The 20,948-nt window shown below is 49.6% G+C and overlaps 1 protein-coding gene across 1 annotated transcript in view; it reads left to right on the top strand.

The window, feature by feature from the left end:
- Positions 1-5,920: 5,920 nt before the first annotated feature.
- The window catches only part of ST8SIA2 (ST8 alpha-N-acetyl-neuraminide alpha-2,8-sialyltransferase 2), a 29,489-nt gene continuing 14,461 nt past the window's right edge, over positions 5,921-20,948 (top strand). The window contains exons 1-3 of the mRNA XM_063169222.1: positions 5,921-6,055; positions 18,757-18,819; positions 20,729-20,857. Coding sequence (XP_063025292.1) covers positions 5,958-6,055; positions 18,757-18,819; positions 20,729-20,857 — 290 coding nt within the window. The 5' untranslated portion in view covers positions 5,921-5,957. The remainder of the gene's footprint in view (positions 6,056-18,756; positions 18,820-20,728; positions 20,858-20,948) is intronic.

Below are 20,948 nucleotides of genomic sequence, written 5' to 3' on the forward strand. Positions count from 1 at the left end.
GGGCATCTTCTGAGTCACTGAAAACATGGCCTGGCTGGGTTAATTATTCCTCTGTGAGGTGGGGAAAAAGGGGTGAAGCATGGGGGTTAGGGTAGAAGCAGGGAACAGGGAGGAGTCCTGTGTCATTTCTGTTCCATGGCTGTCAGCACATGGTTTCTTTGTTCCTCTGGTGACCGTGCAAGACAAACACTGCAAGTGCAAGTTTGAGGAAAAGGCTGGGACAGCTTGGATAGTGTGGAATGCCAGCACTGGGGTGTCATTTGAGCACTCACACCTGCTTGAGCTGTGGAGCCTTGCACAGGTCCATGGAGATGCAATTGTCCACGTTCTTCAAAGCTGAAACTCCTTTCTCTTCCTAACTTCTGCCCTGAGCATCACAGTGGCTTCAAACAATGGGCAAAACATACCCAGGCTCACAACACCCCCAAAAAGAGGGGCCCCCATTATGTGTGTGTACGTAAACACCCGTGCACACACAGCACTGCCACCCAGTGGCTTGCTGACCACAGAGGGGGGCTGCAAACTTGGTTTAGGGTGGGCTTTTCTCCCCTAAATGCCATTAACATGGTGTACAAATTTAATACAAACACATAGCTCTGCCTTCCCAACCTGGAGGTGCCCAGCTTGGCAGGCACGCAGGGCCAGGCTGTGGGAGTGAGCCAGCTGTGCAGCTGCAGGTGGAAATATCAATTCCTTGGCATCAGGTTCAGGTAACAGGCAATTTGCAATTGTCACACATATTCTGCCTTTTCCCTTTTTCCTCCCTTTTCCGTTTTTTGTGTGTCAGTGGTTAATTGCAAGGGGGAGGACGGCAGACCTTATCTCTCCTGACTAGTGGTGGCAAAACTGAAAAATTGTTTTCATTACCAGGTGGAAGGCTTTTCACATGCAAATTATCGATATCATTGTGAATGTGGCATTTTTATTAATCCAAACCAGCTTATCTGACCAAAAAGAAAAGAAATATCATTCTTGTTTTATATCAAACATTTTGCTCTGACAACGGCGAGTCATATTTGATGAAATATTGCACAGATCGCACCATTTTTACAATTTAGTGCAAGAGAGAAAGAAATAAAAAGGACTAATGGATGGGGTGGGGTTTGGTGATTTTTTGATGGATTCGGGGTTGGGATTTTTTGGTTTTGCTCTTTTTATCTTTAAGACGCTTCTCCTAAATGCCAGTCAAGTGATGCAAGTTCACATAAACATTTTAACTTCTTTTTTTCAACATCAAAGAAACTGATCTGGTTTTATAGATGTATTTTTATCTCTCTATTGTGTGCACTTCCCCTTCAGACACTGGGAAAATAAGGTCACATTCCCTACCGAGTCCATCCTTTTCTATTGATTTTACTTTCTTAAAATCCTAATAGAGCTTGAAATTAATACCGTTTAATTTTCTTCTCCCTTTCTTGTGACTCAACAAAGCTTTCTTATTGCTGCCACGCAAGTCTGGGTACAAAGAAGACGACAGACTTGGCATCCTCCTTCCAATGGCAAAAATCTTTGAAAAGAGAAAATCAGGAGGGTTTTGGCTCTTTATCCAAGGATGTGAAGGCTCTCCTTGTCTAGAAGATGAGGAGCAAGGGATACTTCTTTACCCATATCAATAGGGAATGGTTCACAGAAAGTTATGGAGCCCTGTAATGTGGCAAAATTCAGGTTCACTGGCTTTAGGACAGGTCTAAATTCCTCTGCTTGGGCTGCAACTCAGTGCTCTCTGCTGATTAAAAAAAAAAAAAAAAAGCCCTGTTTATATTCCCCAGCATGAGACAAACTGCTTGTCCTTCAGGAGCCAGGTGAATGCACTTCAGTAATGGACATAGCCACTTCAGGATCCAGCTGGAAACCACTTACCCAAGGGTAGATGAAGCCAGGTGAGGAGACTGGCAGCTCTGGAAGCTGCTGGGCTGCCACCAGCACCCTCCATCCATGAGCAGAGCTGCTGGGGTGGTGCTGTCCTATCCCTTGCTCAGCGTGGAGACCAGCAAGAGCATTCAGGAGAAGATGAAGGGCATCAAACCCACTGAATCAGCATCCTTCCCTCCTGCCAGTGAACCCGCTGGGGAGGAAAAGACATTTCATGGTCCCTGGGAGTCACCTCTCCTTGGTGGGAAGGTTTTGCTGGCGAGAGCAGCGAGAGGCAGGTTTGGTGTCAGCAGTGACACGAGGGAACGCGACAACCCCGGCTAGCCCAGGCTCCTGTGCCCCCCTGTCACATCAGAGCAGTGCTCAGCTGTATAAAATGGGCTGTAAACTTTGCTCATTTTGGCTGACAGATACGATAAAGGTTATGTGTGCTTTACAGCATTACGAATTTGATGGAGAAAGGTCCCCTGAGACCTCTCCCTGCACCAGGTCCCAGCATTTGGCACAGCATAGCAGGGACCCCGTGGGTCATGTTCCCTGCCCCTCCTGTGCTTGCTCAGGAGTCACCACCCACCTCAGTGATGCTTCTCACATAGATTAGAAGCGTTTTAATTATGTATTATTTTTGCACTCTTTGTGTATCTGTGCCTTTCATACGCACATCTTAAATTCATCACCTCTCTGCCAGTTGTTTGTAAATGTCCCCAGGTGTTTAACTCTTATTCTCTGAATCCTCTGAGCTACTGCTGCTGAGTGTGGCTATTACATATTCCTGATATTTCTCAAAGGTCAAAAGAAAATGTAAAAATGCCATTTCTTTTCTCTTCTCCTTACAAAGCAGAAAATGCAATATTGTTCTGGTGTAGTTACTTTAGCTGCAATGCTAACATTTTATTTTTTTTTTAAGTAGACCTTATTGTATTTACTGCAAATGTTCTGGATACAGAATTACTTCCTCAAATTATTAGGAACTAGAAGATATAATCAGCTTTTATTCTGTTTTAGAAGATATTACTCTACCACAACAGTCTATTTGCGACAGTTTGCTCTCATCTTCCTGCAACCCATCTTACAAATGAGACATAAAATTGAGGCTGTGGGTGCTTATGGACCCAATCCTGCAACATTTATGCACCTGTTTAAGCTGAATCATGTAAAGATTCATGGTGGATTGAATTTGCAGAATGACTAACACTTGAGGAACTATGGCAGTTGCTCCAAAGCAGTCTGCAGTTCTTCAGGATAATGAGCAATGCATGAAACTGGTGCATTATCAGGGTGGGTTATCTGCTCCTCCCTCAAATCTGGCCAGGATGCTGTAAAGGATGGACTTGGGGTGAATGCAGAGTAAACTGTCCTCTCTGTAGTCAGTATTATTATATTAATTTCCTCTTATCACTGCAGTAAGACTCCTGACCGTGCAGAATTCAGCCCTCAGCAGTGCACCGAGATCTCGAGGTTTTCATCGCAGAGTCACACTTGGTGGTGTTACACAGCTTTGTTAATTGATTACAAAATAATTCTGCAAGCTGCACTGTTCCTGCATTTTCTATCCAGCTTGCTCCCTCCTCACCTCAAACCAGCTGCACTTCAAGGTCCTGGTCCCTGTGTCTGAAGCCCAATCAGCCAAAGAATGACCTTTTTTTTGACCTACATGTTTCAGAGGAAGAAAGCAACAGATGACACCAAGTAGAGGATTCACAGAGCTCTTTGTGTGAGCCCCTAGCAATGGAGCTCTCCAGTGAAGGGCATCAAGCTTAACTCTCAGCTCACCCAGCAAGGAGGATTTTTTTTCAATTTCATTTAATAGCAGCATTTCCATTGACTTACGCAGGAGCAGAGCCAAATCCCAGCGTGTCTTTTAAGAAAAGCTACTCCTCAGCAGAAGCAGCATCTCAGCAGATAGGATGCCCTTGCCCCTGAGAGTCCTTGTCCAGGCAAACCAACTCCCACTGAGCACTGAATGACCCCCCCTCTTATTCCTGAGCCTCCATCGAGATTTCTGCTCTTGCACATTGACACTGTGATTGGCAACTGAAACACAAAGATCAGACAAAAGAGGCTGGAACACCACCTGGGATGGAGCTGAAAAAGATGCAGGAGCAGATATCTCCATCTGCATTCTGGAGGATGTGCAGGAGGAGAAGGCAGCTGCGGTGTGGTGCTCCCGAGTCACAGGGGACCGGTGCTGTGCCCGCTGCATCTCGGGAAACCCCAATGTCCTCCCTGCAAGGTCACCTCAGAGCCTGTTCCTCATCCTCAGGCCAGTCACACTGCTGGGGAACTCCAGAGCAGGGTGGGCAAAAGGAGTCCAAGATGAATAAAAACAGGAGGGAAATTGGGCTTTTCTCAGATTTACGCAGAAGGTAAATTATGGGGCTACTTATGCCACCTAAAATCACTTTTTCCCCAGGGTCCTGGATATGCTCCATTATGAAAGCTGTATACTGGAGTGTAAATTTGCCACAGACACACTACAATACAATTGTACCAGACTCACCTGTGTCGTATTTTTTACCTATAAATGTAATGGTGATTTGTTTGTCTCCTCTTTCTACAAGAGTTTCAGAATCCCCAGGAAAGCACGTGGGCCATAACACGCTCGTTCCACCATTTAATCCAGATAAAAGAGAGAAGTCTTGCGCTGAGTGTGCCTCTCCATACAACACAGTGGTGTTAGCATCCCTGTACATATGGACAGCTTTATCCTGGTGCAAGGCACCTCGGCAGGAATCACACAACACTGACAGTGTACCACACTGTACTTCTGAATTGATGCAAAAAGCCGTGCACAGAAGGGAAAATGGCAGCTTTCCAAGTGGCCCCAGTTAATAGCTCTGTTTTGCTTAATGGTGCCTCCCATTCAGACTAAAGATGCTGTTTTAAATATGTAAGCAATTAGTATCTCTCGCTCTCAACACATCTGTGCTGCTTCTCTCCACTGCATTATAAATCTATCGCGTGCCTCTCCAGCTCGGCAGTGCATATATCACCAGATATTCTGATTTTCAGCAACTTTCTGGTCTGAAAGAGTTGTGCTTGGATTTGGTGAAGCTGTGCCAGGCTGGCATTGCCTAAGCCTCTCTTCTCCCTGTCTGTCACTGGACTAACAGGGATATAGGGAAAGCACCTCTGGGTGGTTTTTTGCCGGTTCTTTGGTCCAGCCAGTACTTCTGTGTTTTCCCCGGCTTTCACACACTTTCTGTGTAGAAACTGCAGTTTTTTTCTCTCCGTAACAAAACCCAAGGGCGCCTGTAGCCTGCAGGAGGATGTTTGCAGGGGTTGCAAGGTGGTTGAGAATGCAGCCAAGCATCTCTGAAGCAGAACACCTACCTTGCAGTTTTGTTCTTAAATAAATTCTGCCCGCACAAACTCCAGCGGGATCCAGAGTCATGGCAGGACTAGCGCGGTTACGACGGTCAGTATTTATAGGAGCGCAAGAAATCATTGTTGCTAAAATAACAACTGATAGTAATAGAACCGGGTGTGATAAGTTATCCAGGCTTTTTTTTGTTGTTGTTTCTAAGGAGGAGAAGGCACCGCGCGCGGGAGTTCCCGCTGTCTGATTTTATTACAGTTTTTTGTCCTTTCGCGGAGCAGCCGCCCCGCCTGCGCGGTGCCCACCCCCGCCTCCCCGGCCAGGAGCGACCCCGCCGCACCGCGCGGTGGGCGCAGGGGAGGAGACGGCGGAGCGGCGAGGGGCGCAGCCCGCTGCCGGGGGCTGGAGGGGCTGGAGAGGCTGACAGGGGCTGACAGGGGCTGACAGGAGCCGGCCGGGGCTGCGGGGGGCTCGCAGGGCGCGGCGGAGGCGGCGGCTCCCGCCCCAGCCCGGGCCGCGGTGAGGGACGCGCGGGCCGCGGCGCCGCGCCTCAAACTTTAGCGGCGGGGGGCGGCGGGGCCGAGCCCGCCCCGAGCGCCCCCTCCCCGCCCCTCCGCAGCCTCCCCGCGCCGGCGGGGCGGGCCGGGGGCGCCGAGGGGCGGAGCGGCCCCGCCGGGCGGCGGCGGCGCCGAGCCGGGACGCGGCGCCGGGCTCCGCACCCCGCGGAGCGGCGCGGAGCGGCCCAGCCCGGCCCAGCCCCGGAGCCATGCCGCTGCCGTGCCGGGGCTGGACGCTGGCGCTGCTCACGCTGCTCGTCGGTTTCCTCATCTTCGCCGATATCTCGGAGATCGAGGAGGAGAGCGGGTAAATCCCCCCGGCCCCGCGCGGGGAAGGGGCGCGGAGCGGTGCTGGGCACCGGGGAGGAGGCGGCGGCGGCGGCGGAGGAGGGGGCGGGCGCCCGGACAGTTTCTTTGTCTCCGGCTCTCCCGGGTTCCGCCGTGCCCAAGTGGGAACGGAGCGCGCTGCGCTCCCGCGCGGCTCCGCGGGGCCGGGGACAGCCCCGGGCGGGACCGGCCCGCCGGGCAGGACGGGGCTGGATGGGGCACGGGGCCGGACAGGGCTGCGGGAGCAGGTACATCTCCCGCTAGAGACGCGGTGGTACCGGTCCGAGTAGGGATGCCGGAGCGGGTACCGGTCCCTTTAGGGATGCTGAGATACCTGTCCGGATAGGGATGCCGGAGCAGGTTACAGACACTGAGGTACCGGTCCGGGTGGGGATGCTGGAGCAGGTACCACTCCCTGTACAGACACTGAGGTACCGGTCCGGGCAGAGGTGCTGGAGCAGGTACCATTCCCGTTAGAGATGTGGTAGAGCAGGTACCTCTCCTTTTAGAGAGGCTGAGGTACCGGTCCAGGGATGTTCTGTCAGGTACAGGTCTGGGTAAGGATGCTGGAATGGGTACCAGTCTGATTAGAAATGTTGGAGCAGATTCTGGTCTGGGGAGAGGGATTTTGGCACGGGCAGTGCTCAGGGGCTGATGGAGGGATGGAGCAGGTCCCTTAGTGGGATATTGGTGTGAGTGGTCTGCTGGACAGGGATGCTGGGGCAAATTGCAGCCCAGGGGGCTTAGGTGCCACTGCTGGTCCAGATGGGTGTGGTGGAGAGGGCACCAGCTGATGGGAGTGGTGGATAGCGGAGCAGTCTGCAGGTGGATAAGGGACCAGTCCGTGGGATAGGAGGGATGGAGCAGGGATCAATTGGGTGGGGGTGATGGAGCAGAGAGCTTAACCCACTGGTGTGTCCCTGTGGGATGCATTAGGGGCTTCATGATCACCCCTCACTGATCACTGTCATGGTTGGTGTTTACCTGCAGGTGCCATGAATGGCAGGGGCTAAAGGAGCCCCTCAGTCTGAGGAGCAACACCCTTCCCACCTCATTAACCCCATCTCTGAGGTCTGCTTGGAAATTTAGGGTATAAGAGGAACAAATGCAAAGAGGAGGGTTTGCATTAACTTGAGGAACTTGCTACAGCAATGTGGAAAACCAAATAATTTTAATAATGAGGTGTGCACTCGGGGCGCTCGAATGACACAAAGGTCCTTCTGTTTGGGACCAGCTGGCTTTGTCAGCTTTTACACTGAAACAAGCACCTTTATGAGATGATAAATGAAATGCAGTGATGTTTGTTTATTGTTTCATTGTTGTGTTATGCTGGGTGCCACAGGCAAGAAGTGCTTAAAGGTCACTGGCCTTGTCCAGAAACATCCAGCACCAGACTGTGGGTTACCAGGGTAGATGAATTGTTGCTCTGCAATGAGCTGGCACTATCTATATAATAATAAAGGAAATTAAAATCTTCTGATGCATCCTCCCCATTGGACAGGCTGCTCTGATCCCCTTGCTTTCTTCCCATCTCCTTTTCCGGCTTCTGTTCTTTCTTCTCTCTCCTCCCCTATCTGCTAAATCTACCCACTAGAACTTGCTGTGCCCTTATTGAAAATCTATTCTGTTTTGTTACTTACTTGTCCTGTTTTTCACCCTGGTTCATTAGGGATTCCCAGTATTGTGTATTTTTTCTCCCCTCTTTTCTATACACTGTATGGAAATTGGCTGTTTGCTGGCTGCTTATCTCCAAACCCTGGCATCTGAGTTTGTTGCTGTAGTTCCTCCAAGGAAGTTCTGCCAAGCTGTGCGGCGGCAGGGGCGGCAGCAGGGTCAGATGAGTTCTGTAGGAACAGCGAGCAGCTCGTCCCACACAGCCTCAGGAAGGGCAGGGCAGCAGGGACTGGCACAGGAGAGGAGCACCCTGCACCCAGGGGGTGAAGGAGGGTCCTGGGTCCCGAGCCCTGTGATGCACATCATCACCAAACCTTTCACAGATCAGTGCCCGCATCAGCTGTGCTTCCCATAGGGGATAAACAGAGCAAAGGTGGGACCCTGCTGCATTAATTATATATTATTTAATCATTAACTCGGGCAAACTGAACCTTTCTCTTGCTTTGTCCTCTCCCACCCACTTTTCCCCATTGCATCTCTGGAGTGTTTTGGGTTTGGTGAGCTCCTGCGTCCCAAACACAGTAAGGGAAGCACAGAAGCCTGGCACAATGGGCGCTCCATCCCTGCGTGCTGCACAAATGTACAGCACCTCACCCTGCCATGGTGCCAGGAAGGGTGAGCACAGTGCTCTGACCTGGCTGAAATGTATTGCTGTGGTGAGATGGGAAAGCAGAGTGCCTGGTCTGCAGCAGGTCAGGGGATGATAGAGGGTTTTCAACTGTGGGAGCCACATAATAGCAATTTTTATTAACAGGTCCTGTAGGTAAATGGAGCTGTGTGACAGCAAAAGTGCACAGCAGTGTAGAGAAGAGACCCTTGCAAAGTTTTCCAGGAGCTCTCAGTGTGTCCAGGAGGGAGCAGCTCCCCTCTGTGAGAGGTTTGGGAGGTGCTGTACATTTGTTCAGCCTTCCAGCACATCAGGAATGTTTGGCTGTAGGATTGTGTGGCTCAGCATCCTCCTTCACTCCCCCCAGACCGCCCTTGCTGTGGTCAGTGCACAGGGAAGGAAGGAGCTGCCCAGCTGTCCCCTGGCAGGCTGGTGGCACTGGGGGAAACACAGGCAGGTGTAACTCTTTTCTTCATTTTCCCTGGCATGGAAACACTCTCTAATTATTGTGAGGAGCGAACAGCTTGCCCACTTTTGCACGTACCCTGCCCCCTGCCTGTGATTTGGATTGTCTTTGGAAGAACGTTCCTCGCACGGGTGGGAGTGGGGGGAACAGATTTCTCTCACCTGCAAACACTGAGAAATTTCAGAAAGAAAGCACAAAACGTTCATTAGGTTAAAAGTAAGGGAGAATATAATACTACTAATACTACAAAAGGACAAAAAGCCCAAAGCCATGCTGTTTCTCTGGACAATAAGTTCCCCGGTCGCAGGAGAAGGGAGATAGGAGCCGAGGGCAGCTGGAGCTGCTCTGCCTGTCACAGGCTTCTGAGAAAGATGTTTGTGCCTTAAGCAGTCCCATCTCACTCCTCTAGACATCCTTAGACCGCCTCCCCCAGCCGGGCGATGCTGAAACAAAGAGGTGTTGGGGCAAGGATGAGAATTCAGCAGTTTCTCGCTCCTGATGCTGCGTCGCTCTTGCTCAGCCCGTTCCTCCCATCCCTGTGCGGGTTTTCCCCCTGCTACATCCTTGTCACTGGCTGGACGTGTCACCTACGGCTGTGTGGCGGGGCTGTGGGATGCAGGCAGGATGCTGTGGGATGCAGGCAGGATGCTGGTGGGATGCAGGCGGGATGCAGGCGGGATGCTGGCAGGCAGGGACACGCTGGCCGGTGTGTGCTGCTCCGTGAGGTATTGCTTTGCTGAGCGGTCTGGGCACTTTGTTTCCGAGCAGGCAGCTGGTTCCGGGCTGCTGAACTTTTCCTGCAGCCCGGTGGCGCCTGCGTTTCCATGCAGCGCTCCCGCTCTTTGTTTGGCTGGCAGGGAACAAAAGACGCGCTCCGTGTGCCTCGGGGAGCGCGGATGGCATCGCAGCCATTCCTCCATCCGCGCCGGGATGGGGCAGCGCCGCACACCTGGCCCCGCAGAGCAAAACAAAGGATTTGGCATCCACTGGGGTCACTATTGTCGCTGGTGAGGAGGAGAATTCCGCTCCGGTTTAAGGGGACTCTCTTTGTTAGTGTGCGCCTGCTGTTGCCGTTCTGCAGGGGTCCGGCTGTGTCCTGGTTGTCTGTAGAGGGAGCTGGTGACCCGCTGCCACCAGGTGACTTCTCGAATTAGCGTCTGAGCCATCTTAGGGAGCACTTGACACTTGGTCTTAATACGAGCCAACCTTTTCCCTGCTAGCCCAGACCACACGCCTTTCCATCCTGATTACAGGAGGAATTATGTTCTGCTCGCTCCGAGTGACGGATGGGAGTCTCTGATATTGCTGGCCTGCCTGCCTGGGAGCTTGTCAGTAAATTGCCACTTTTTCCTCATGTGCCCTTTTCTAACACCTGCCTTTATAAGGCTCAGGAAGAGATTTTGTGTCCTTTATGGAGGGTTTGTGTCCTTTACGCACTTGCTGTGAGCAGGCTGCAGTCGTGACATTTCTTGTCAGGGTTGGTCCATGGTGTATAAATGTCCTGCTTGCATCTTCCAGGCTGTGATTCACTGCACCCAGCCCAGAGTTAGTTTAAGACTTGCCTTTCACCAGAAAGTTTTGCTGGAGAAAGTGCTGCATTCTACCAACAAGTGCTTTTGTGCCCTCACACAGTGGGGAACAATTATCCAGGTTGGGCTGGAGGAGGAATGGCTCTGGGCAGGAGAGGAGCCCATAGACATCCTGGAAGTGTTCATGTGTATGGAGCCAGAGGAGAGCTTTGTGCTCCTTGGGCATGGCAGGGCTCTAATAAAAGCTCTGTGACACATCAGGCTGGAAAATGCAAGCAATGTTGGAGCACTGATTTGAGTAAGGAAATACTCAGGGCAGGCTTTGATTGCAGCTCTTGTGACAAGAACCTGAAGTACAAGCAGCCGGTTCCAGGCTGGCTGCAGAGTTCCCTCTCCTCCCCATGAAACTCTCCCTCACCTCCTGCCACAAAAACACCTCCAAACCCCTGTGCTCCTGCCTGGAGCAGGCTTGGGAAATGAATGTCCACACTGAGCTGAGCTCTTGAGGGAATGCTGGAATAGTGGAGGGCTGGGATCAGCAGGATGGAAAGCACTCACAGACCCCCAAGTGAAACAAAAAGGAAAAGCCAAAAGTGCTGAGGGATTTCCAGTCAGTTGAAAAGTTACTCCTCAGCCCAGCATTGGTTGTCAGCAGCTTACAAGACCCCCAAGGAGGAAATTTCTGACCTTGCTGGTGAGGAGAGCTGTGGTAGGAGGATGCAAATCACCAGCCAGCCTTTCTCAGATGCACTATTGCTGTAGCCAGGCCAGTTCATGCAACCAGAGCAACGGAGACAATAAAGCAGTTCCCAGGTTTCATTTTTGCCCAGGTGAGCTTTTTGGGTGGGCTTTAGGTTTCCTTTTTGCCCAGGTGGGCTTTTTGTGTCCCACCTCTGACCCTGCAAGTGCAGAATTGCAGTTGGGGGTGCAGAGGAAGCCTTTCTGTCCCACAGAGAACACGGAGCTGTGAGTGCTGGCTCACTTAGGGAAGGTTTGCTGAATGGCTTCAGAGACTCAGCCTCCTCTGGGACCAGGGCCAGCAGTGACACAGCAGATGCTGCTGCTGCCACCACCCCTCCCAGCCTTTGCCAGGCATCTCCAGCCCTCCCAGCCTTCCCCCAGCACGGATGGACTCAAGGGGTTGCTTTTCTCTCACGTGGCAGATGGGCTTTTGATCTTCCAGGAAAAGCATTTAGCAGCAGTGCCTTTATCTTTCCTTGGGCTTGCAGGCTGTCCTAATGATAAGATGAGGAAATGGCCTTAACTGGCACCAGAGGAGTTTTAGATTGGATTGTAGGAAAAAGTTCTTCACTGAGAGGTCTGACAAGCAATTGGCACAGGCTGCCCAGGGAAGTGGAGTATTATATAATATATATATATATATATATATGATCCCCAGATGTATTTAAAATATGTGTAGATGTGGCTCTTAGGACATGGTTTCATGCTGGACTTTGTGGTCTTGGGATGACTGTCGGACTCAGTGATCTTAAAGGATATTTTTAATCTGTATGATTCTGTGATTCTACAGGTATTTTGCTTTTTCATCCTTGAGAATAGCACTGCTTAAATACATCAGGCACAGTTCCTGTAAAAACCAGTTGTTCCAAAACCAAACTAAAATTGGACTACTTCTAATTGCCTCCCACATTTGTTTCCCCTGGGCCTGGGTCATCCTCAGCAGCAAGAAATAAGCCCAAAGTACAAGATTAGACAATAATTATTTTGCTGTTTCTCCGGCTTCCATCCCCAGTGGCATCAGGAAACAAGCAAGTTCCCTGGCAAAGTAAATTCACTGGAGGTGCAGAGTTTCAGATGTCCTTCAACAAACACCACTGCAGAGCAGACAGGTGTCAGCTTCAGTCCCTTGCAATGCAATAGGAAAAGAAAGAAAAAAGAAAGAGGAAAAAAAAGGAGAGTATCTTTACAGCTCCTTTTTCTTCACATTTCCACTGTAAATCCTTGTGATGGCTGGCAGCAGCCTTGATGGTGGTGGTGGCCTTGGGAGATGAATCTTCATCAACAGCAGCAGAATTGGCTCTGATTGGGAAGTGCAAGGGCTGATCCAAGGAAATGGGCACAGCACTGCTGAAAGCTGCCAGAGCAGTGCAGTGGTGTGGGGTGAGAGTTCTTTCCAAACTTAGGGCTGAATGCTTCTTGCCATTGCAGACCAGGCCTTGTTATTGCATGCAGAAACACCCTGGGACTGTCCCAAACAAGCACAAACCCCAGCCCAGGCTTGCTGTCTTTGTGCTGAGCACTTTGTCCTTCCCATGCAGTGCTCCCCATGGGCAGGGCTGCCTTGAAAAGCACATTTTGTCCCAGTTTTGGGGTGCTCTCTCAAGGCATCCTCAGCTGCAGGTATCACCCATGTGTCTGGCAGTAAGGAATTCCATGATGGTTCTTACAGCCAGGCTTTGCCAGCACCCTCAGGGATATCAGCCAGCTCTTGGCCAGCAGCTACAACAGTGGCCATGTTTCTCCTGCCAAGTTAAGCATCATCATGAGGCATCTCCAGCACCTTTTCAGACACCCAGAAACACACTCAACTGGCAAACAGCAGCTGCTCAGTGGTTAATTAAACTTCTTACTGCTGCCTAAGTTTCCATGGGAGCTTTGTGAGTGGGGGTGGTGAGAGGAGGTCCAGCTCTGAAACCACCATGGACTGTTCAGTAGTTGGCAGCTCAGCATTTTGATCTGGGATCTACATCACTGTGAAGTTCCTGGCATGGCCCAGTTGCTGGTTGTGGGGTGCAGCTCTCACCCAAGCACTCCCAGCCCGCTCTGTGTAGGCACCAGATGTTATTTATGTTATTCTGGGGATGCTCATTCAGAAGAGCTGCCCCAGGAGGGTGTCTCTGCTCAGGAGAGGTCCCTCAGCATCTGCATCAACAGGGAAAGAAGAAACCCCTGAGACCTTCAGTATTCCAGAGCACTGGGAAAAGGGATGAGAGGGGTGTGGGAGGATGAGCCCAAGGGCCCCCAGCCCCACATGAGAATGTTTCATGTTGTACCATCTCCCAGGGTATGTGGCACCCAAGATGCTGCAGAAGCCATCAGGATTTCTGGTTTCTGGGGCATGGATGCTCAGGGTGACAGGTTCTGCTGCAAGCCTGATGCTCTGCTGCTTGTGCTCCTGAGAGCTCTGCTCTGTTAGCAGGAAAAATGATCTCAGGACAAATGGATGGTGTAGACATGTTTTGTAAGCAGGGAGGCTTTTGTCTCAGCTATTTTCTAGATCTTGTCTGAACTTTTTTTTTACCTTCTCCCTTCCAGAAGGAAAAAAACAGAAAGAAAGTAAATTACACAAACATATATGAAATACACAAACACCCTGCCCAGTCCTAAGCCCCTCTGGATGTTTTTTGCCTGTTTCAAATGTCTGTTTCTTTGCTAGCTGTTTCATTAACACAGCCAGAGAAAAAGAGCTGATGCCAGGAATAATGTTTTAAAGATGAGGAAGAGAATAAGGTCCTGCCAGTATGCAGGATGGGGAGGGGAGGAGTGTCTGCCTTTAGAACAGTGATAAAACAAGAACATCTTGAAGTGATTGAGTCAGGCCATGCTGATGTTGTGGCAAATGCATGTGACAGATGACACTCCACAGGTGAAAGAGACAATTTTGTGGCTCAGGAGAAGCTCATAGTGGGTTGGGCCCTGAGCTGAAGGCAGGGACAGGGGTTTCAGCATGTTTCTGAAAGCCATAATACAGGCACACTTTCCCAAATGTGATTGTATGACTTTGCTAGAACTAAGCTTGGAACACTAAAAGTAGCACCTGATATTTAGGAAATTTTTGACACTTGGGCTGCCAAGCTGTGACAATATAATCAAGTGGGATTTTTTAAATACATGGAAGTGTGATTTCAAATATCTCATCAAGAGTTATTGCAGGATCTTCTCTCATAAAAGACAGCTGCTTTGGAAATATCTTTCCAATTAATCCCTTGCTTGCCTGGGGAGTGTGGGTGCCACAGCTACCACCCAGCAATGACCACTTCTCTCCATCACAGTCTCCTCCACATCCCAGGGTGAGAGAGACTCCAAAACAACTGGTAAAATAGCACAGGAATGGCCTGCAAGTGTCTGATGTGCCAGCTCCCCCAGTATTCAATGGGATGGGTTGCAGGAAGGGGAGATGATGCTGGAGCCTGGAAGAGCAGCATTCCTGGAGGGGAACGGTGCCAGGAAAGTGCACAAAATATAAAGTACAAAATAGATACAGACTGCCTTAATGGGCACAGTCTGCAGCCATCTCAGGAGACTGCTGGCTGCTTTTTGGGCCAGTGAAATCTTTGCAGATCAATTCCTGTGGCCCTCTGGGCCCTCTCACCCAGCAAGAGCCATATCCAGCATTTCCAAGAGGACAGGTCTGCTCCTGGCTTGTGGAACTCGTTTTTTGGTGTTAAGGGCCAAGCCACTTCACCCCCAGTGTCCCAGCTGTAAAACAAGGATCATAAAATGCACCTAACATAAAAGCAGGTTGTGAAAACCTAATTAGTAGGTGTTAGTCTTTTGAACCCCTCAGGTAAAAATTGTGGCACTCTGAACTCTCCTCCTGGGGAATTCAGGTGGATAAATTCAGTTTAATAATCCTCCAAGGTGCTATTATCTTTTATGTGGAGGAGGGAGAAGAGGAGGACTTGGGTTGCCCAAAGAAGAGGCAGGGGTTTTGTTCCACCAGGAATGAGCTCCACAAATGTGGTGAAATGCAGGAGGGTTGAAATGAGATGATCCTTAAGGTCCTTTCCAAACCCAGATCATTCTGTGAGCTATGAAATGCAGTTGGGTGTGGCTGAAATTTCCAGTTATAGTTCCTGTTTCTCATGCCCACTTCCCATGTGTAAGGCCTGCCACAGATGCTGGGGGGGGAGCAGGACTTGGGGGTGGGCATTGTAAAACAGCCATGGAAAACCCAATTTCTAGTTAGTGAGCCTGGGAACGTGGACATGTGGAGGCTGCTGGTGTAGATCTGCTCTCCCAACCAGGCTCTGTGACCTACTTGTTCAGTCAAAGCAGCTTTGAGTTCACGTGTCCGAGCGGCTCCAAGCGAGACCAAACTCACCTAGCAACAATTAAGAGAAGCATTTAAGAAGCAGGAAACGATGAAAAGGGAAATAAAAACCCCTAAACAGGCCCATTCACAGGGGGTGAATAGAAGGGTCTTTGCATACCTGATTTTGTCACAAATTATTCATCCAGGAAAATTAGGCCCTGAACCATATGACAGTTTTTCTTTGACATCCTCTGATATATGAATCAGTGTCACTTTAGATCTGAGCACAGAACGTTTTGACCTATATAATATCCTAGATAGTGGCAATGCAGCTTGAAAATCTCAGAGAAAATGAGAAAAGATGGCATAAGTCAGTAAGATGGCATTAGCACATATAGATGCAACTTATCACTGGAAAACATCCCAACAGAAGCCCAAAGAAAAATGTTTTGTAAATAATAGGATTAGGAAGCAGGTTGGTACTTTGTAGAGCTGGCTATACAATGAAACTGATAACAACTAGATTAATAAGGCAATTCAGTCCAAACACAGTGTAGCACTAGAAAGCTTTTCAAAATCAATGCTATCTGTGCTATTTTAATCGAGGTTGGTCTTTGCCTTTTGAAGCAAAGAGATTTGAAACTCCAGGTCAGGGAGGTGGAATAAAATGGACTGGGGTTTTTTTGGGTTTTTTTGTTGTGCTTTGTTTGGGGTTTTTTTGACATGTGCTTCCTAATTAGTACCCTCCATTTCTGAATGTTTTCCTCTTCCCAGGAGGGGAAAATGAGGGTATACAGGGGTGCTGGCTTGCCTGTGTTGGCAGTGAAGTGTGGCAGAACTTGGAGAATACTGTGCTTGGCTCAGTTTCAGTGTTTTGGGCAGCTGGTTTGTCTGGCTGGGACCCACCAGTGGGCTGGGCAGGGTAGCTGGAAGGGCCAGAGACCCCACAGCATCCTACAGCACACTGTTGCCTTCCACTGTACAAAGGGAGATTGCAGGGAAAACACCCTGAAGTTGTAGTGTGGCACACAAAGCACCAAGAACTGACAGTTTGGAGCATTTTAAGATCCATAAACCAGCTCAGACCTTCAGGCAAGTATCATGTCTCAGCTTTGGGCAGTGTCCCTGTCCTGGAGAGAGAAGCCAAGCCTGGCACAGGGAGCAGCATCTCAGGTGTCCAAAAGAGCATCGTGGCCAGCAGAGCAGTGATCCCAGTGCCATGGAAGGTGGTTAGCAGAGCCTTGCTCTCCTCCACCAGTGAGCTGCCCCCTCCCTGTTCATTTATGACAGCAGAACCCTTTGTGCCTCTGTCTGCATTGCAATATTTTTGCTTTTCACAGTGTGTGAGGAGGAGAGGGTGACCCCTGACACTGTCCTTGAGGCACTCAGCTGGCAGCCAGTCTCCTTCCCCACTGCTGCACACAGGCAGAGGTGCTCTCAACTTGTCTCCTCACATGCAGTATCTCCAGCCCCTACACCTGCCTTAATTCCAGGAGGAAGCACACAGAGCTGTCACTGGGGGCATGTGAAGCCAGGCTGGATAAATGCATTTGAATAATACGTTGTGATGCTCTGAATCCTTCCTGCTGTAGCCACAAAACATGGATGAGGTAGGAACTAACACCTAGGGAACAGTCTTCTCTACTTCCTAATTTACCTTTTTTCCTTTCACATGTGAATCAGCATGTATTCAGGGAAAAAAAAAAAAAAACATTTATTTCTCTAAGCCTTGTCTGTCCTACAGCGAGTGTGAAGGAGTGTGAATCCCATTTGGAAGCTCCTTCAGAGGAGATGTCTCTGAGCAGGTGCGTGGTTTGCACACTAATCCAGCCTGCTCCCACACCCTGCAGTGAACCCCATTAATGTGGAGACTTGTTAAATGCCACGAGGCTCCAGGAATGAGCCAGCCCTGCTGTTCCCTTGATGCACCAAAAAATGAAACAGCTCGCAGGCTCTCGGGTCTGCCAAAGGACAGAGGAGAGCAGGAATCGCTCTGACTTGGCCATGGATGGTCTCTGGCAGGAGGGAGGAGAGGGAAAACCATGGTGGCATTTCCAAGGGTTTGATGTTACGTGGTGCTGAGGGCTGTGCTCAGCCTAATGAGAGGATTTATGTGGCATCCTGCAAGTCTGAAAATCCTTTTTAATGGCACCAAGCACACTCGCACGTGCTTTTCCTCTTTCGTTTTTGTCTAATGCATTTGGGAAATTTTTTTTTTTCAGAACTGGTAGAAATACATTCTCCTGAGATACATTTCCATTAAGGTGTATATTTCTGGGTAGCAATATTTCTGCTGGAAGAGAGTTTGGTTCTCTTTATGAGTGTGCTCATTGGGATATCTGTGCAACGGGAACAATAAAACAGAGCAATGAGTACATGGAGGTTAAAATGTGTCTGAATGGGAGCCCAGCTCCCTTGAACATCACAAGGTGGGTGGCTTGTTCTTTGTGACCCCTCTGAAAACAGCAAGCTAAGGCAAGAAGGAGCTCTGAAACCAGCTAGATGTGGGTATTTAAGTGAGGATTCACAGCTCCTGTGGATGGTGTGGTTCTCTGAAGGGGCTTGGTCCAACCTGTTATTCAGTGTAGCTTCATGGAGGTGCTGGAAGCTTTGGCTGCTCATTCCCACGGGTCTTGGTCAGCCTGGTCTGACACCTGTCCTTGTGTGGTGGTGTCAGGCCATGGGAGTGACACTGCTGTCACTTCAGGTCTCAGCTCCAGCGTGTGAATGACTGTGGTGAGTTGGCCTTGGAGCTTCAGCCAAGTCACACCAGAGGTAGGGAGAAGGGGCTTGAAGGCACTCACAGGATTGGAGTGGAGCTCTGGGTCTGGCCTGGGTCCCTGGGAGCTGGAGGAGGGTACACTGAGGATATGAGGTCTCCACCTCATTATTCATTAAATCTGTGTAAAATAGAGATATTGGATGTCCTCAGCTAAAAGCCCAGGTGAATACAGCGGTGGGATCTGTCCAGATCATTCAGTCCCCACCTGAAAAGGACAGGGCAAGTCCATTGACAGCTGGAGATGGAGGAGATCTTCTGAGTGCACTGCTAACACCTGGCTGGTAAAGAGAGTCAGAGATGTATTTAATGCAGCTGTAGGGCGCACTCTGCCGTGGCAGCAGGACCAGATGTCTGTGATGGCTGATTAGATCACACAGGAATTATTAATTGGGGTGGCTCGGGGCGTTCTTTGCCAGAACGGCTTCATGGTCACAGCAGGGCAGTGGTGACAAGGGATGAAAAGCCCTTCAGAGGCATCAGGACGTGGCCCTTCTGCATGGGGTGGGACATGGGCAGCGTGGCAGTGTCTCTGCTCGGAGCCCTTCAGAGCAGGATCTCTTGACTGTTGAACAATGCTTGGCAGAAAGGAGCTGGAATTATAAATAATGCATTTCCTTTGTCTTGCAGGAGTTCTGGAGGCAGAGGTACAATCAGATCAGCTGTGAACAGCTTACATAGCAAATCTAATAGGTTTGTAAATTAGATTTTGTGTTCATTTGTTTTTGCTGTAAGGCAGCTATTAATCTGCTTCTCCTCTTCGCTGGATAGTGCTGTTCTTATTTAGCAAATGTATCTGTTCCTTTTCACTTCTGCTTTGCATTTTCTTAATCATTCCCCCCCCCCCCTCCTTCCAGCTCAGTGCAATAATCATTTGCAAATAACCAAGGATCTGGAAGTTGTGGTGATTGAGAGAATGAGAAAGAGTTTACTTATTGTGAAAATAAGTCAGTGATAGAGTTGCTATTTTCCATAGTTCTAAGTGCTATTAGAGGAGCAATCACTGTGTTTGGGATCAGAGCTCCAGTTTTGTTGCCGTGCACTCCCATCACATCCCTTTGTGGCAGAGTCATTCCCAGCCCCATTCAGTGCCTCTGTGTGTCATTTTTACAAAGATTCCCTGTCAGCCCAGCCTTGCCAAGTGGCATGTTTGCAAAGGTTTGAATGACAGCATGCAAGGAAGAGTGATATCATTCTGTGGTGATGTCACCACCCGTGACCAAAACACAGAAAATGGATAAAAGAAAAAACCCAGAGTTATTCCCTGGATTGCTTTGCCCTACTTCAGTCATGGTTTTTGACACCTTCTAGGTAAGGTTTCCAAGACATGAGTGATGCAGCAAAATGCAAGAAGCAAACAAATCCAACAGACTGGCAGCCTCTGGAGAGGAACTGTACACACACACATCATGACACTGGCAGCCAGCATTTATAAACACATTTCCTTGCCTTTTTGACACATTATACAGTGTGAGCCACAGTGTGTCCTGGGGAGCTCTTTCCCTGAGCTGGAGATACCTTCCCAGGAGCTGGATGTTTGTCCATGAGCCTGGGCCACCACCTCTGCCCCATCTCTCACTCTGCTGCCTCCTTGGGGTTTATGTGCTTTATATAAATGCATTTATTTACAAAGCATTTCCCAGCTGGAAGAAGCCCTTTGCAGTGGAGAGGGAGATTCCCTTTAGCTGATAGCAAGTGCTTTGGCTGTGTATTTTTCAGAGTGCTCTGAAGTGTGAAGGCTTTTTTGGGTCTGCAGATACACATGCAGCTTCTTGATGAGATGCTTGGCTTTTCTTTTTGGAGGGCAGCTGGCTGGAACCAAATATTTGGAAGCTCCTTCAATTCATGCAGTTTGATTTTAATGTCACAGAAGTGCTGGGGCTGATTTGCTTCTTTGAGCAGGGATTACACACTGGGGTCTCCCAGTGATCTCTGGCTGCTGCTCATTTCTTGATCTGGAACAGGGGATATGGGTACTGAAATCCTTGCACTCAATTCTAAAGAGGAAAAAGTTTCCAATGAGCCAGCCTGCCCCTCTTAGTACAGGATGCTCACAGCCCAGTCACACAAGCAGCACCCAGCAGCTCTGCTGAATCAATTTATTTCTCCATTGGGTGAAGAGAGGGTTGCTCCTCTCTGGTGAGGATTTTAATCTTCTCCAGGAGCTGAGCTGCCTCCACTTTGGGATGTTCCTGTGTGACCACGAGGTAACAGGGCAGCCGCCTTGGCTAGGAAGATTCTTAGTGAATTTTGGGGGCTTTGGGGTGTCTTGTCTGCAAGTGCCCATCTGGCAGCCTGTCACAGTGTGTTTTTCTGTGCATGCCTGCCTGCAGCTCAGTGTGTAATGGTGTGTTTGCTGTGGAGCTGTGCCTGCCTGTCAGTCTGTGCTCGTGGAAGCGAGTGGGTATTTAAGGATCACTGTCTGTCTGCTTGAGTGCAGCAGAATAGGAACAGGCTTTCACTTCTTGTTTAGCTAATAACTACAATTTGGCTTTTCTGATGAAGTTTGAATTCCAGCAGCCAGAGCTGAAGATGGTGATTAGAAGTGCCATTGGGATGCTAACGGATTCTGTCTCCCTCTCCCTGACTTTCTTTTCTCTAGAGCTGAAGTAGTAATAAATGACTCCTCATCTCCAGCTGCTGTTGACAGAAGTAATGAAAGCATTAAGCACAACATTAAACCAGCCTCATCCAAATGGAGACACAACCAGACACTCTCTTTGAAGATCAGGTACTGGTAATTACCTGTAGGACAAGAGACAGATTTGGTCCTCTCCAGTGCAAGCTGGCAAATTGTGTATCATCTAAAGAAGTCAAGGAAG

The sequence above is a fragment of the Melospiza melodia genome, chromosome 15 (genome assembly GCF_035770615.1).
Source record: "Melospiza melodia melodia isolate bMelMel2 chromosome 15, bMelMel2.pri, whole genome shotgun sequence".
Classification (NCBI taxonomy): Eukaryota; Metazoa; Chordata; class Aves; order Passeriformes; family Passerellidae; genus Melospiza; species Melospiza melodia.